The sequence below is a fragment of the Erpetoichthys calabaricus genome, chromosome 1 (assembly GCF_900747795.2).
Source record: "Erpetoichthys calabaricus chromosome 1, fErpCal1.3, whole genome shotgun sequence".
Taxonomy (NCBI): Eukaryota; Metazoa; Chordata; class Cladistia; order Polypteriformes; family Polypteridae; genus Erpetoichthys; species Erpetoichthys calabaricus.
Window position 1 is genome coordinate 281,511,535 of NC_041394.2, and position 18,271 is coordinate 281,529,805.

The 18,271-nt window shown below is 34.0% G+C and overlaps 1 protein-coding gene across 2 annotated transcripts in view; it reads left to right on the forward strand.

Annotated features, from left to right (window-relative positions):
* Positions 1 to 6,818: 6,818 nt before the first annotated feature.
* sox5 (SRY-box transcription factor 5) overlaps positions 6,819 to 18,271 on the forward strand; it is a 242,290-nt gene continuing 230,837 nt past the window's right edge. For both annotated transcript variants that reach the window (XM_028815694.2, XM_028815700.2), the window contains exon 1: positions 6,819 to 6,975. In XM_028815694.2, coding sequence (XP_028671527.1) covers positions 6,938 to 6,975 — 38 coding nt within the window. In that variant the 5' untranslated portion in view covers positions 6,819 to 6,937. The remainder of the gene's footprint in view (positions 6,976 to 18,271) is intronic.

Here is an 18,271-nt window from a genome sequence, read left to right on the forward strand (position 1 = left end):
GTTTGTGCTGCAGAGGTCTCCTGTGTTCTTAATAAATGATTGAGTACTTTGGTAAAAGAGTATTCCTATAACCTCAAAGGTTCTACTACTGTTATCTGTAAGCACCGTGATGTCATCACACCTTTTTCAACAGGCTGAAGCTGCAAACTTTGTTACATCTTATTATAGTAAGTCAGGCAATCAAGAAATTTTGTTTTTCCCTCATTCTTGAACAGTTCTGTCTAAATGCTGTAGATTAAATTTCTAAATTAATTCTACATTTAATCTGAGTGTTTGCATAAAACAAAACGATTATCATATGAACATCACAGTTAAATACACTCTGTACTATACTATCCTGTCTGCAGTGAGAAAGATGACAACTTGTCATCTATGCCAGTGCCAAAAAATCATTTAATTGGGTCATTCTATGGAGTACAAGTGTTGTAATGAAAACATGTGAAGAAGTCTGGATAGGGGCATAACTTCTCAGTGGCAAAATGAACCAGCAGCCCAACAACATGCTTCTCCTTCAGTATTCTAAATGTTGTGATTCAATAAAATGGGCTGGCGTTACACCACTGAATAAAGTACGGTGTTGACCTATTCTGGGGTTGTATTTTTGCTTCTGGTTTTTGGAAAGGTTCTAGCTGTTCACTAGCCGAGTTTGATTAAGCAATTAGTAACGGTGATGCATTGACTGAGAATTAAAAAAAGACGTATACAGGATTGGCTGGAAGTGGACAGTTACTCCGTAAGAATTCATAATTGGCAATTACTGAAAGTACTATTTGGCTGCATTAAGTTTACTAACAAATATTTAGCATGTGCTTTAACTTTGTAAGGAAAAAATGTTGTGACAATAAAATATCAAATATAAATTTACGGAATTCTAATATAATAACCTATTCCTCATCACTAAGAATATAATTTGGAAATTATTCTTCTATTCATAAACATTAAATACCTAAATCTAGAATCACAAAACTAATTACACCAAGACAATGAATGAGAGTCACATTTAACTATTTTATTTTATGTGTCATTTCATTTGTCATCTACCAGTGTAAGGCACAAATTAATTTTGCATCAAATACAAGTAAATGCATTCTGGTGTCCATTAAATACATGAAGGAATGAAACAGTCTAGTGGCAAAAATTACTCCATATATTGTCTGACTCATGTCATAAAGTCCTGGTGGAAAAACAAAACGTTTTCAAAAATACCACATTTCAAATGGAGCAATACAGTTCAACAGCAGCTCCCCTCCTTTTCCTACTTGGAAGTACAGCCAAGGCAATATGCCACTGCAGATAGTGTTCTTCTCAAGGAATAATTTCTAGGCTTTGTTAAATTCCACCTTAGAGCTCCCAGTTCTTTTTTGGGCAAGGCTTCAAAAGTCAGTCTGAGTGGAGCCAGAAGCTTGCATTATCATCCAAGGTTTCTGACACTGTTGCACATGCTGCTCAAGTTTGGCACATACAAGAAAAAGAAACGGATATACTGATAAACACAAAATTGCAACGTGTATCAGAAAGGTTAGGAAATTGTGCTGTGGCAATCAAAGACTAATGATAATTCAGTTTTTAGTTTAAATGGAGATGGTTAGAACCTACTGACCATATTTATACATCCGTAGTAAATAGTCTGAGCTGTATAAATTTCATTTTGTATAGTTAGTACTCAAAATAGTATTACAGTTTTACTTTAAAATGAATGTGATGGACAGATATAGTAACACATTTTCAATAAGATGTATGCAGATCTATGCATGTAAAATAAATATTAATAAAATAAACACTCGTTGAATTTGGGGAAAATGTAATTTGCTGCAAACTTATTTAAAAAAAGGTAATTTCTTATGAAAAAAGGCAAGAATATATTCACTGCATTTATTACAATGTCATTTATGGAAAATATTGAAAACTGCAACTGTACATAAAATAGCCAATAATCTTCAGATACTATCTATATTACAGCATGTATGCTGAACTATTGAACATAACACACACGCACACACACACACACACACACATATATATATATATGTGTGTTTTTATATATGTAGTGGTTTTACATCACTATACTATTTGTTTAGCAGAATACAATATTTGGAGGTGTAAGTTTAAGTAGAAGATTACTTGTAAGATTCTCAGTGACAAGCTGCTAAATCTATGGTACATAATTCCTTGTGTCAAAACATATGAGTTATTTATATGAGCTGAAGAATGGGTGTTCTGTTGCTTTAAGAATGTTGTAAATTGATTGCACCAAAGTGTCAGCACCTCTGTGTCTTAAACCTCAGGCTCTGCACACTTACTGCCATAGCACTCCTACTAACCCCCTACTCTTGTCTGTCTCTTTGATTCTGGTTTTTGGTTTCATGGGTTTTCTTGCCAGACATTATCCTTTAGAGCCACATGTGGGACTCTATAGCCACAAATCTTTTGCCAGTATCTGGCCGAGATTAAAAACCACACAAGAAAAAAGAGGGGGCCAGGGAGAGGTAACCTGCACTTTAAAATGTTTTTGTGACAAATGTATCTTGGATATTGGTTAAGTATCCTGAAGGTGCTCTGTGTGCTACAGAAAGTGCAATTGTTGTCTGACTGTCGCCAATAAAGTAGAATCTAATCAAACTACTGCAGGGTCACGGCAGAGCTCGGCAGGCCTCTAATGTTACCCAGCTGTACAGCAGAAGGGACAAATAGTAAATGTCTGTGTCTAATTTTAGCAATGTTTAAAAAGATTCTTTCATTTTCTAAATAAATAAAACCTTAATATTTAAAGTTGAATTAAGCTTGCTGTGTAACTTTTTACATAACTGTGCTAACATCATAAAGAAGGTTAATTCCAGCATCGCAGCCAATTCATTAAATGTAGATGTCACTCTGGCTTCAGGAAAAATGTAATCTTAAAATGCAAAGATCTATACTTCATTCTTTGGTATCTTTAGATACTTTTTTCAATAGAGCGCAACATGAATTTGCAGTTAAAAGCTGCTTTCAAACTGAGTCCCGCACCTGGTGCGGATGAATGTAAACTATTCAAAATTCCAGTTCTCTGTAGTTTACTAACCATTTTCTCTTAAGCCTCTGCATTCAACTACTTTAAGAAAGATTATATAAAAAGTAAGACTAATTTTCATTTAAAATGTAGAACATTTTATATATAGGAAATATAAATAACATTTCATTTGAATAGTATAAAAAATGAATGACTTGGAATGAACTATTTATTTTCTAATACAATTTTGACTACTGTAGGGCTTTGTTGCATTGAAAAACAATTAATTTATCCAGAAACATACTGAAAAGGTGACATTCAGCAGTAAGCAAATGTCTTTAATCTGAGGACCCAAAATCCTGTAGATACTACAAAATTCTTGAATTCCACTAAACAAACTTAAAATGATGGAACAGAATAATTGTTTAGTGCTGTATTAATATTTTCCAGGGGTAGACTGTGATGCCTATGATTCTAACCTGAAATTCTTTTTCCTTTCATCTAGCCTTCAGAAGAACGAAGGTATTTTGGTAGAGGAAATAAGGCTTTTCACAAAACAACTTAGTCATTTTTATAGCAAGTATTTGCTTTTTGAACCGTTAGAGCATGTATAGTAAATAAGCATTTCATACATTTTTTATTTTTTTATGAATAGTGCAGTACTTTGAAAAAGCAACAGATCCTTCTTTTCTCAAGCTTGCCACTTGATTTTTGAGTACATAGTGAGGATGATTTTCTTTTACACTCTTTGATGTCCCTGTTTTTAATTTCATTTGTCTTATGTGTTTTACTTTATTATATACGGCTAATCCAGGTATAACAGAATTGTTTTTTTTTATGTTGTAACACTTCTGTTTTAACAGTTCTATAGGGTTATTTAGAAAAATGAACATTTTTGAGGGCATTTTTTTCAGAATTGAAAGCATTACAATTAAAAGATACACATTTAAATTCTTTCAGTTATTGAGTTTATACTGAAACTGTGAGCAGATCTACTTTTTGTTGTAAGTTTTCACATGACGTGAGAGGTATCAGTACAGCCTTTGACCTCTAGCAAACATTTATTCAAGGCGTGAGTGCAGCTCTGGATCATATTGTGCCCAACTAGTAACGGACTGATCTAATGATCCACAGTTAAAAACTTTATTTTAAATTGCCATGATTTCATAGTGATACAATCCAGTATATGTGGATTAGTAGAGTGAAATCAATGATTTTATTTCTTCCTAAAGTAGTACATTGGGTTTAATTTGATATTACACAGAAAAACATACACATCATATGTAGGCTTTTTGTGACACATTTAACCAGAATATGAAACATTCCATTTTACACACCTTTTAAAAACAGTGTATGTGTATATCCTGAACCTTGTTTCAGAATTTGTTTTAACCTGTCTGGCTTAAATATTCAAAACTGTACTGTATATACTATATATATATATATATATATATATATATGTAGGTAGTATTGTTTAATGGCTTTAATGTATTAATAAGAAAAATGTGCTTTCAATATGACATCCAGCATTCAAATATGAATGTAAAGGGAAAACAGGACATGTATAAACTATATCATTATTTGATCAGGTTTGTTAGCAACAGAAATATGCACTTGCTTTCATGTAAATTAAACAAATGGGCAGGACAGACTGTCAAAGGTAGAGTTTTAAGTTTGCAGATTAAGTTAAAGAGCAGAGATGAAAGTAAAGGATTAGCTCTGGGGCTATAGATAACTATACTCAATAACAAATGACTTATAAGAATGACAGTATTTTTCTAAAAAGCAGTTATTGAGGGCAAAAAGACAACTCTATCAGAAGGAATCTGGATATATGAATTACTCTTTGGAAACTGAGAAAAAAATGTTTCATCAAATTAAAAAAATAAAGAAAATAGCTTGCCTGGCTGTTGATTACTAAATAATGCAATAATGCAAATATTGATCACACATTTTATTTTACTGGAATGCTGTGTGAAGAGGTCTGTAAAAGCTGACATTCAGCCTATTACTTAGGTATGGAAGTTGAATTTTTTTTTGTTTCTTTTATTTGAATGTTGATCTTTTACATTTTTGTTACTATCCTTTATTATTATCATAACAGTTATATACATTTTTACTGGGGTGTAAAGAACTGTGTTATGTATATTATATACAATGAATAATATATTAAAGCTATATAAAGCTATAATAAAGCTAAATGTATAGACAAGAAAGACGCCAAGCTCTTTTAAATTTTCAGCAGTCATGGCTTTACAGTCCTTATGGTTTCTTCTTTAGAAAAGCGCAGCTTAGATGGAGCAAACTGTAAAGCAGAACTTTTTCCACTGCGTTTTCCTAAGTATTTGCTTCTAGATGGACACTAGCACTCGTAAGACTGTTGAGGCATTGTCTGCTTCATTTCCTAGAATAGCCCCTTTAGTTAATCACTCTGGCTTTAAAGGGAATTTCCTCATGGAATTCTCTACAGCAAAATCTAATCAACTGACCTACAACAATGGGAGCCTTTTTTTTTTTTTTTTTTTGATTCAGGGCGGGCTCAGTACTGTAGCCTTTTGTGTGAGATGAACCCTCCCAGTAGGAGTGGATAGCCAGTCGGTTTGTGTGTGTGGCTGCGGTGTGGTGAGCACTCTGTGCATGGATACTATTGACCAGATGCTCAGGGCATTGGGTAGTGCGGGCCTCCCTCTCTGTACGCCTCCATCATCTCATGTCAAAGGACCATTACCTGATTACCTCCCTTGCCTGCCTAGATTTCCATCAAGATAAACTGAAGGAATATTCTGACGGCTGTTTGTTTTCCAAGAGCTGTAACAACCAGGAGGAACTTTAGAGTTTGAATGTGTGCGTGCCTGTCTTCTGGCTTATCAGTGGTCAAAGTTGAATCATAAGTTGAGAGAAAGACACAAGGAGGTGGGGTTGCCACCTCCCGTCCTTATTTTTTCTTTTCTTCTTTGGAGAAGAGACTGCTAAGTTTTTATGTGGCATGTTGGCTTCTTGCTCCCTTTTTGCTGGGGTCTATTTGCATGGAGTTTTGGTCTAAGGTCTTGGAGTTCTCTTTGCCAGCAAGCTTGCAACACTTTAAGAAACAGCAAGAGCTAACAGAGAGACTGACAGGGTGAGTGACAAGTTGTTTACAGGTTTCCTTGAAGGGCCCCGCTGCTATATTTCAATCTGTCAAAGTTGCTTTTCTTTCCACAGAACAATGCCTGATTGCTTTTTCTGTTCCCTTTCTTTTGGCTGTGCAGGTTCCAGGCCCAGCGTTGTGAATGGCTCTATTAGTTTTTTTCTTCTTCTTGCTTTTTTACCTTTGACAACAATATAATGTCGGCGAATTTCAGTTTGTGAAACAAAATAAAAGAATAACCTGCTGTCCACTTGATCGGCTGCCAGCAAAGCAGGGATGCAGTCCTGAAGTAAACAAAAATATAGAGATATTTAAAAAGAGTGTTTAATTTCTGTCACTTCAGTTACCCCGTCAGTTAAAACAAGAAGTGGGCGCAGAATGAAAATGACCGGTCAACATTCGCAAAACATACTTACAAATGAGGCAGAGTCCAGTGAAGGAGAACGAGGGCTTTCCGAATGCAAAAGATGAGGCTGCCGTGAGGAACATAAAACGCGGCTGGGGAAAAGACGTGTCTAAACGGATAGATGTGCAATTTCCACAAAGTGCGGTTTGCACTCGCATGTAAGGAAAGGCATTACAGGCGCCAAAGTGCTTCTCCGGTTGGTCGCTTCGTTGCGCTGCTTTTGTGAGGCTGGCCCTTTAAGGGATTTTTTTGAGAGAGAGAGAGAGAGAGAAAGAGAGAGAGAGAGAGGGAGAGAGAGAGAGAGAGAGAGAGAGTCAGTTGTTTTAGAGGTTAGGGGATCAATGCACAGGTTTCTTTGGAGGCTATCGGAACTGCATGTTGTGGAAAGAAGTGGTGAGAAGGAGCAGCTTTGTTCAGCATGCTTACTGATCCTGATTTACCTCAGGAGTTGAAGAGGTACGTTCAACTTAGCGCAGAGGGCTGCCTGCCTTCTGTGTTGTCAGGGTTCAACTGGCTACTCTCAAACGCACACGCGCGCGCACACACACGCACGCTGGCGCTGTCCCACTCACGAGAATCTTTCAACTTTAGAGCATTTATCGGTAACTAAACCATTGCAATAGACTGTAAAAGGTTCAGGCTCTGGATGGAAGTGTTTAACAAGCTGTGCATTCTGACTTGACAGGAGGCACATATGCTGTCAGTTTCTTAGCAAATCGAAAGCATAACCCTAAGGCAGCTTTGGTCTTTTGCATGGGTAATGTTTGTCAAGTTTTCTTCTTCCTTTTTTTTGCTTTCCTGGTTAAAATACACATTGTTGCCAGCCAACGAAATGATCACATCATGGTTTTTTGTAATATATAGAAAACTGTCAAACTTTCAATTTTGTTTACCGCGGTGTTCTACTTTACAGTTGTTTAACACAAATACAGTGCAGTAAAGCAGGCTTCTGTTTTTTGTTTTCAGCTTACTAAACAAGTCAATAAATACTTACAAACCCATGTTTAAGCGCAGTGTATGTGTATATAAACTATATATACACTCAAAAAGTATACACAAAAATACAAAATGCATGTGTCTCCTGTACATAAAGATAACATTTGCTTCGCACTCAATCTGTTCAGTATCTTATACAGCACTGTGTGTGCTATGTGCATTGATCGCGTGTAATTTATACGTATTATATATGGATATTGTTCATATAGTTTGTAACACGCGAGTGTGTGTATATCTATGTTCTTAATGAGTTAGATGTGTATGCATATTGTGTGCATATGCATTTTTATGTTCTAAATGACCCGTATATATCTATACGTACGCACACATATTTTGTATGTGCTAAATAGTTTATAAGGTATATGCTAAACAGTCTTTTTTTGTTGTTGAGTAGGTGGAATTGTATACATGTATTCAGAACCCTCTAAACTATTAGAATATAAAAAATGTCAGACATGGAAGTATATACATACATATATATATATATATATATATATATATATATATATATATATATATATATATATATATATATGGGATCAGTTCTCACATTTGTCAGCCTTTAATTTTGTGGCTTTCAACAATGTGGCTTTCTTAAGTTATTTTTACAGTAGTATACATGTGAACTGTTAAATTTCAATGCTATAAAAAAAGCTTAATATTTAAAGCCCTTTTGCTCTCAGTTAAGTGTTGACCTAATACAAGTGCAGACTTTTTTTGTAAATTGACAATTTTATTTTATTTAGCTGAACTAATGTTTCCGCAGATGAAACTAATCTTTTGTTCAGAGATAAATTGTGGTTCTTATCCCATGAATTAAGGGTACATTTATGAGTTATTAGGCATGTATGTTTTATAAAGCATTTATCTGGTATAGCAAAAAAAAGGAGAGAACAGATATGTAGCATTAAAAATTTAAGAGATTACATCGAGATAGGCAGCATATATGGAGATAAATTAAGGGATTACATTGAATTAGTAAGCGGATGGTTAAAACTCTGCCTTCTCGTAATTTGGGCTATCAGTTAGAAGTCTTCTATTCATCCTGTCAGTAGCAGATTTAATTCTGACTACCTTAACAGTACTGTAAGTATCTATACCATGAGTTTGGTATGGGGTTGGGGGTGGGGGGTGGGGGGGGGGGTTACTTATGTGCTAGGTGTCTTATCTGTTAGCAGAACTGCCGAAAAAATGTTTTTTTACTTATGAACTGTTCTTACAAGACACTGCTTGCATGTTGTACCTGAAGTTTTCTGGAATAAAGTAAGTCCATTGATGTCATTGATCATTGCTGTGTTCCTTTTTTTGTCATTTCATTATTTGACATCTATCTTCTGAAATATCAGCCTCATTAGTACTTGTGGTGTACATTTTACTGGGTGTGTAACTTAAACTGACACATGAAATAGATGTTAATACGCTAATAGGTTCAGTGTGTCATTTATGAAAAGGTGTCTTAGGCTCCATTCATGGATCGCTGAACAAGTATATCAAAAAGCTATTCTCAGGTCATCTTTGAACTATTCAAAAATGAGCAAAGACTGTCACATTTTACTTGTATTTTTCAGTTTTTCTTTAAAGATCAGTAACTTTTGTAAATACTGTACTCCACTACTATATAAATATATTAAACATCTAACATGTTCAGTAAATGCTCATTTTATTTCACATCAGTGAACTGAAATGTCAAGAATCTTGACAGTTACATTTTGACATATTTATGTGTTTTGTTTGTCTTCTGAGAGCATACCCTTGTTTACTGCCATCTGACAGAAGTGAATTGCTTCTCAAAAGCTTATGTAGATAAGTTGAAAAGTCATTAATCACACTGAGTTACTTTACATTTTAAAATTGCCTAAAATATAATGAGCACCGGGTGATTTGCCAAAATGTTTATTTGTTTATTGTTTTAAATCTAATATATAAAAATACAAAACAAATGTTAAAACATTCTTTAAATACTGATTGCATAGGAATAAAACCTTTTTGACCTCTGTAAAAACCTGTTACGATGCATGTGGCTTTATTTTATCTTCAGAAAACTATTATAGCACTTCTTTTGGTTACCTTGAATAGTTTTGCAAATTGAATTTATATATTTATAATTTAGAGCATCGGCTTTCATTTACTGTCTGATATAACACAGATAATTGATTGATTTGTACTGTTTTCGATAAAATTCAATTTGACCAGTGCATGCCAGAATTAATATACAAAAATTGTGTTTTCACAAGTTTTAAATATGTTGCTGAAGTTTTGCAATTCTGTTACTGCCTCAGTTTGCACCTTTTGGTGCTATTTTGTAAAAGTATGTGTGGTCAAAGGTCTACATGATTGGTTTATTCAGAATGTAAAAATGACAGTTTTATAAGGGGATGTTGGAGGGATTAGGAAAAAGGACAGAAAGTCTGCAGGACTTTTAGCACTCAGCCATTTGTCTCTCCCTATTAAAATGGTAAACTATCCGTCAAGCCCTTGTGTTATTAAACTGTTTTTGGTTTCAGTTGCCTGAGCACTGATGGAGAGTGAACTCTGTTATCTCCTTTTTTCCCAGTGAATTTCTCAATGCGTCATTTGCTGTGCCTATTTGCAACAAACTGCCTCATTGTCTCACCCATATTGTTAGCTCTTGAGAGAGAGTTGATAACCGTGTCTCCATGTAAAAAAAAAAAGAAAAAAAAAGAAGAACAAAAAAGAAGAAAAAGAGTAAAAAGAAATCCAGAGCAGAATGCTAAGTTGTACCCCTATGTAGACCTCCCTAGTGTTGTCACCTGACCAGACGGCTGTCCAATGGGGCACATCCACATTTGTTTTGAGTTGTTGTGAGGTTGGAATGCCTGGAAGCCAAAATTGGAGAGTGAATTCCTATTCTTCCCTTGTGTCTTCTGATGTGCTATTGAGCACTATGAAGCCCCTTTCTGTAAACTCTGAAAGCTTGAGGCCTTTTACCATTTTTATACAGTTTGATTAAGGCTGCACTTGAGGAGTTAAAAAAGTTTACAGCATCATCAGAAGAAAGGATAAATATATGATACAAGTATTATAATACCACAGCATCATTTAGCCTGAAGCCCTTTTTTGGCTGGTTGTTATAGTTGACCCTAAGTGATGTTTATTGGTATAAGGGATTTTTAATTAAATAGTAAAAATGTATTTATTTTTTGCATCTCAGATTACAATATTTAAATAAATGGCAAGTAAGCAAATGAATGCAAATATTTTCACTCTAATATAAGGACACAAACCTAATAAAATATGAAGCTATGGCAATGCTGTGTAAAAACCCATTCTGGCCATAAAATTAATATAAAGTACATATGTTTCTATTATTGAGCTTCATTCAAGGTATTCACATAATTTATATAATTTGCTAGGCTGATTTAGAGATACATTTTATAATAGACATATGAACATTGGTCAGCAGAAATGTTGAAGAAAAATTAAGACTACCTATTATAAACTACACTTGGAGTACTTTTTTATATGAGAAATTAAAATGTTTATTAAAAAAACTTTTATAATGTATCTTAGCTTTATTTAAACATAACTTACAGTTAAAATGAACTATAGTTTGAGTTGTGTGTTTTATAGTACTGGTGTTTGGAATAATAGTTAAAAATTAAATATTTTTAAAAAATCAGTGATGTAACAGTTCTATGTTGGGATTATAAAGCAGGAAAGAAAAAGAAGCAATGTTATGTAACATGTATTTTACCTTACATGGAATACAAGAATTAGTAATCCTTTTAATTTAAAGCTGTTAAAATCTTATAAGACAACAGCATTTTAGATTAAATATTTATTTAGTTGTGAAGCACTGAATGAACTCTTTGTGCTGAGGTAATGGAGAAGTTCATGATGGATAGGGGAACATTTTAACTAGGAATTCGATCATCTGATAATGACTGGGACTCCGTTTTTACTGTTTGTCCAGATGCTGAAGGGAATTCTTTACAACATGGAGCTATACCCTGCTTCAGAGCAGGCTATGCTCAAAACCGTACACTATATGGGAAAGTAGAGTTTATTTTATGTGTACAACATGTTGCATTGCCAAATATAGAAGTTTTTATATTTTTTGAAATTAATGCTACAGGCACCGTATATGACAATATTTCTTAAAGATTTGCTATAGTAATTTTTTAGGTGCAAAGAAATTAGCCAGGCAGGTTAGGAACCAGAGAAGAGTACATTGCAACATTACTGTTGTTTGTGATGTTGTGCTGTTGTTTCTGTTGCTTCTGTCAGTTGCTGTTAAGAATTAGAATGAATATCATTGATACCTAATTAAGCAATGTTATAGCTTACTTTTTAAAGTGAAGCATTTTAAAAAAACATCCGTAGTCCTAAATTCAAAGTAATAGAAAGCCAAGTTGATGAACTCATTAAAAACATGAAATGTCTATGGTAAGGCACTTTTTTCACAATGCATTATTCCCATAACCATCTCATGCAGAAATATTTTAAGGCAATTGAAGCTCAAATGTAAGAAATAATAAGGCCAAACTTTTGGTATAACCATTAAACTTACATTAAAAAGCAAGTTAAATAGTGTATCAGTGTTTTTACACATGTGTGTCAGAGGATCTGCCTAGAAGTACTGTTAGTTTTACTAGCAAGAGAGACATCTACATAGAATTTAGCAAAGGGATGGTGTGTAATTCTGAAGGAAGCTATGGGATGTTACTCATTCTCAGGGTTAATTATAGCAGAACTTTTAACACGTTGCCCTTCAGAACAAAGCTGATTGTCATGCCCATTTGGTAATACTAGTATTTCCATAGGTGTTCAAAAAAGACAGTTATCTGCTGTTTTAAAACACTCAGTAATGGAAAGTAAACATTATTTGTAATCACTGAACAGAAAGGAAGAAGAGAGTTTTTGAATAGCAAGTTAGGTCTTTTAATTACCTCCCTGGTCATGATTTTCTCAGTTAAGAGTGTCATCTGAGATATTTCTTTCCTGTTGAATATACTGAATATGTTTATTCTCTTGTGTGAGTACTGAAGTGCAGAATGTTTCTTGCTAAACGGCAAGGGTTCTCTTTTGTAAATAAAAGACATAATAATAAGGGAACCATATCTTATTTAGATTAATCCTAAAAGTTGTGATGGTAATATTTATCCCAGTAAATGTTATTCCCAATTAGCTACTTGGTACTCATCAAAATCTCTATTGATTTGGTAATATTTGGCAAATCTGTTGACCCAGCAAATGTGATTTTTCACAGTTTTGGAGGCCAAGTGTGAAAATAAACTTACCAGGCATATCTTCTTACATATGGAAAGGAAAATTTTCACAATTACATTAATTTTACAGCTTTAAAGAAATGCATTTCAATTTCAGAACTCTGCATAAAAAACATTTAAATACGGAAGCCTCTATAACTGCAAAACTTTAAGTTGACCAGTTAGGAAGAACAATATTTCTGTTGAAAATGTGAATATCTATAAAGCAACTGACTGACTGAAAATTGTTTGTTTGTTTAGTTCATAATGCTGTGGTTTGATCTGAATGGTGATTAAATTATGAAAGGCCTGGATGTGGAGAATGTCAGAGAGCAGATTAGCCACATTTGCATAGCAGAAAACACCGCAATTCATAGTCTACAATGCCAGGCTGTGTACAGCAAGTCTTTATTAGTCTTTACTCAGCCATCTGGTTCAAAAGTTGCACTTTTATAGTAAGGACTGAAGAGTGTTCATGTATGGCTAGAGTTACTGTTTAGTGATCTTCCCCAAACAAATGCTTTTCAGTTATCTATTCTGTAGGTAAAGGCATATTGACAACTCGACACACTTGCCTCAGTCATAGCCCAAAGAACATAGCCCATTAAGAACATTTAACTCTCCTGAAATGTTTCAAAATACTATATACTTCACACCTTACTCTTTCTGTGTGATAAGATGGTTTGCTTTGCTTGCTAATCCAATGAATTGTACACAGCACCATACCACTAAGGTAATATTATTGAATCAAAGAAGATATAGCATTGTGTTTTAGGCAGTGCTGCATTGAGGAAAGAGTTGCAAAGTTTTCAAGGCTTTTACTGCATATTTTCTGAAATGCAAATTTACGTGTGAAAACGATTGCAATTTTTTTGTGCATTTTTATAAGCCTGATTGAAAACAATAGGTTTTTTTCAGGTGGAAGCATAGCAAATCTACTGTTGTATGGTTCATGTGAAAATTATATTTTCTTTAATTGGGTTGATCTGGCCATGGTATTTTGAGAGAATATATTTGAAGTTTCTAATTAATTAAAACCATTGGCTGACTGCTAAAACCTGAAAAATAATTTTGGTCAGCATTTACATACTATGTTTGATTCTTCTATAGCATTGAACTGTAAATGTTTACCTCAGTACCAAATACTTTGCATGAATGTGACACTCCATATGATGGTGCTGTAGAGATCCCTACATTAATTCATAGAAGTGCAGTTTCATTAGGAAGATGTACAACAAGAACGCAACATGACACACTATTAGTATGTATGATGGGTTGAACCTAAAGATTCAAATAATAAACTGCCGACTAAACAACAAGAGCAGTGATGTGTTGTAAAAATTTTGCAGTATTTTCACATGGATCACTATGATAGAAACTACCAATCATGGAGGTCTGCTGCTGCTGCTATCATTTCTCTTATTGCTGTGAAAGTGATTGAAGTGCTTATTCACTTAGCTGCCTGTGTGTGAATACTGAGGTTACTTCCAGGTAGACTGAATTCAAATGAGCTGCCTTTTTTAAACATTAAGAATACTGACTCATCACTATTAATTTCAAATTAATTTCTCTGGTTTATGGTATTTGGCCCTTTTGTTTTTTATTTAGGCGCACAGCAATAAAGAGTAAATATTATTGCTTTCATTATAGTTATTCAGCAAAGTGTCAATGTGATTCTGACTCTAGTGTATTGTGAATTAGGTGCAGTTACTGACATGAATGGCATTAGTGTTCATTTGGTTAAAATTAGACAAGATACAAGTTAATCATTTGTCTAAGTATAAGGCACCAACTTCATGTATTTAACTCACATCAAAATATACTGAGACACTGTCCCTTTATTAGGAAGTGAAGTTACCATGACTTCAGTTTAATGTGTTGGTCATTTCAGCAGTCTAAACATTAAATTATTTTTTGTTTATAAAGAATGTATTTTTTCAGAAATATGCATTAAAAGTTAAAATTAACTAAAGTTTAATGTTTTGGATATATATATATATATATATATATATATATATATATATATATATATATATATATATATATATATATATATATATATATATATATATATACGGGCGGCATGGTGGCGCAGTGGGTAGCGCTGCTGCCTTGCAGTTGGGAGATCTGGGGACCTGGGTTCGCTTCCCGGGTCCTCCCTGAGTGGAGTTTGCATGTTCTCCCCGTGTCTGCGTGGGTTTCCTCCGGGCGCTCTGGTTTCCTCCCACAGTCCAAAGAGATGCAGGTTAGGTGGATTGGCGATTCTAAATTGGCCCTAGTGTGTGCTTGGTGTGTGGGTGTGTTTGTGTGTGTCCTGCGGTGGGTTGGCACCCTGCCCGGGATTGGTTCCTGCCTTGTGCCCTGTGTTGGCTGGGATTGGCTCCAGCAGACCCCCGTGACCCTGTGTTCGGATTCAGTGGGTTGGACAATGGATGGATGGATATATATATATATATATATATATATATATATATATATATATATATATATATATATAAAAGCATACATAATACTCTGTTTAAAATGTTCACAAATTAAGTTTATTGTATATTAATTGTCAATATTAGCTTAAAATGCATGCCTCAGAGTTTTCATCTTTATTACTTTTTAAATAAGTGAAGAGAAATTAATTTTAGTAATTTTTGATATTGTTTTTATATGTAATATGAATAATGCTCTGAAAGCGTGATTGTTTTTTTTTTTTTTTTTAGAAGTATAGGTCTAGGTTATTTGATAATGTGTATCGTTGCCGTGAATTATGTTTTGATGTGGTTAAATTACAGAAGCAGTGACAACACAATGTTAGCATACCAAAAACCGAATAAAAGAGACAAATCAACAACACGTGCCTTTGTCTTTGTAGTTAGTGTTTTGAATAGGTATCACTGTTTTTTATGATTTTTGTATGACATGTTTTCAGTGTTACCTTGTATAGCTTTGTGATTTACAAATAATATACAACATTTTCAGTCCTGGATTTATAATTTTAAAATGTAGCATAGCTGTTGATTTAAGAAATGAAATTTGTGCCTACCATATACTGTTTAATCAAGTTAGTATTGAGTAATTATAAAAAAGAAAAGATGCATCTTAATTCCATGCTATTAATATAGAAATAGTCTTTTAGAGGGACAGGAACTATACAGTGTACAAGCTTGCCAAGATAACAGGGCAAACATTCCTTTTATTTTATGCCTATTTATAGTAGGCTCAGATCCCACGCAGACCAAAAACTAGTGTGCGCATATTCTGTTAACCAATAAAAGTAGGAAGAACTCTGAAGTGGAGGGGGTAGTGAATATAATCTGTGCACATAATAAAACAGAAGAGGAGAACTGCACTAGATGAGATACAGTGGCAGGGTCCACCCTAATCAAATAGTAAACCACATCTATTTTATAAGTTTAGTATTGTGGCACAGCCAATGGTTTATTTTCAACAGTATTATATTTACAACTATAGTCTGCCTCTGGGTGCCCCATTTTACATAGCTTGTCATATTGGCTTCACACCCAGTCAATGGAAGAATTGTTTATTTCTATCATAAATAAAGTTATTCTTACTTATTTATCAAAATTGCCTTTCATTATGCTACTGTTCTACTATATTGTTTGAATATTAAAGGGTCATTCTTGTCACCATAACCATTGAATTTTCTTATTTACTCACTTAATTACTCACTTGCAATAATATTTTTAAAAATAAAGAGGAAAATGACCTATTGTAGTAGTCATGTTGTCAGGGACAGACATAACATGGTATTAACACAGGAACGTGGGAAGAACCCGACAAGGACTATGCAGAGAGAGAGTGTGAGAGAGCAAAAACCTAAACTGGTAATTAAAGAGGTTCTCCACAAATCATTAAAATAGGATTGTTTAGGGGTTTGTAGGTTCTTTATGTAAAGAAGCCAGGTGCTAAGGTTAACAAGGTATTGGTGGGATCTCACTGACATTAACAGAAGGCAGACAATCCAGAAGGTTTTATGGGTACCTGCCTCAGTAAATAAAGGAGGATTCTTTGGACCAAGAATCTCTTTAGATTTAAAGATAATCTCTGACCTTGTGGAGGGAACAAAACTGTGTTTGTCAGGCACTTTGATGTTATGGAATTTATTTTTTCATTTCTGTTTTTATTTTGTTTAACCATATTGTGTTATTAATTATGTTAACTTCTTTCTTGCTGTTTTTGGATTACTTGAAAATTTTAGTTAGTATAAGTATCTTGAGCAACAGCATGAGATGGTCTGTATATTGTATGTATTACTGTCTTGACCTTCCATTGTTTTAATGTCATGCTAACTCTTGAATTAAGGTACATTTTCTTTGCAGTTATATTTATTGAGTGGTAGACTTTGCTTGCTGTGAAAGTTACTATTACAGACATTTTATTTAGCTGTCCATCCATGTTCCTAAACCGGCATTTAAAAAAAATAAACTTTACTTGATTTGTTACTTGATACTGATTAGTTTGTCCTTGGAGCCATGACTAACTTTGAGGCTGTCAACTATGAAACTTCTATTCTATCTAAACTGAGCTCTCTCCTAAGAAATACAGTGTACAGAGTTTGTGTAAAGGATTGTCACTGCAAAATGCTGTATTTTGGGTCTTTCGGGTCTGTTTGGATATATCAGATTGATGATGTGGGGTAAATTGTGGGAGATCTCATATCATCACTCAGTATTTCAATAATGTGATGCATGTTTTACCGTAATAGACCCTGCTTAAGTGCTTTTCAATATCCCATTAAATCTGTGAGCGAACTGTCATTTAAGATTTACATTATGCTGCATTTTGCTATTGTGTTGTTTATAAATTAGAAAAATACATATTCAAGATAGCACATCCATGTGTTACCTTATACATTTTGCAGTATTAAGTCTGGCAGCTGACTTGTATCCCTGAGCCAGGTTTTTGATGTGACTTCAAATACTGAAACATAAAAAAACCCACAACTGACAGATAGTGTATCTGGCGGAGCAATACTTTTATCTGTAGCAGAGTGATACATTTCTATCATAAGCGTGTAAACAATTTCCATTTCATCAGATCATATTTCTGCAATAACTGTTTTTATAGTCTAAAAAGAAATCCAAGCTCCACCACGAGACAAAATTAATATTTGCTCTCTAGACTAGTTTGTGATGTTTGAAATTGCAGAAAATCAAAGTATTTATTTATGTTTTCTGTATGGATTGGCCAGCAAAGACGAAAGTTCATTTAGTAAATTCTTTAGTCCTGTAGAGTTGAATTTTTTTCTTATGAGTGCAAAGTTGCATTATGCTAATGGACCCTAATTACGACCTTAGAGACTTCTTGCTTCGTGTTTTATCTAGTATATTAAAAGCTTCTTTTTTATCTGTATATCAGTACATGCTTTAAATGTTTTATGTAGGCTATCCACCAAGACAGGTCTGCCAACTTTAAATTAAATTGCTGATATAACCTCTTGTAACCCCTGGGATTTAATATTGTATAGTAATTATACTTCAAACATGTTAAGAGAAATAGAGGGTTCATTAAAGTCT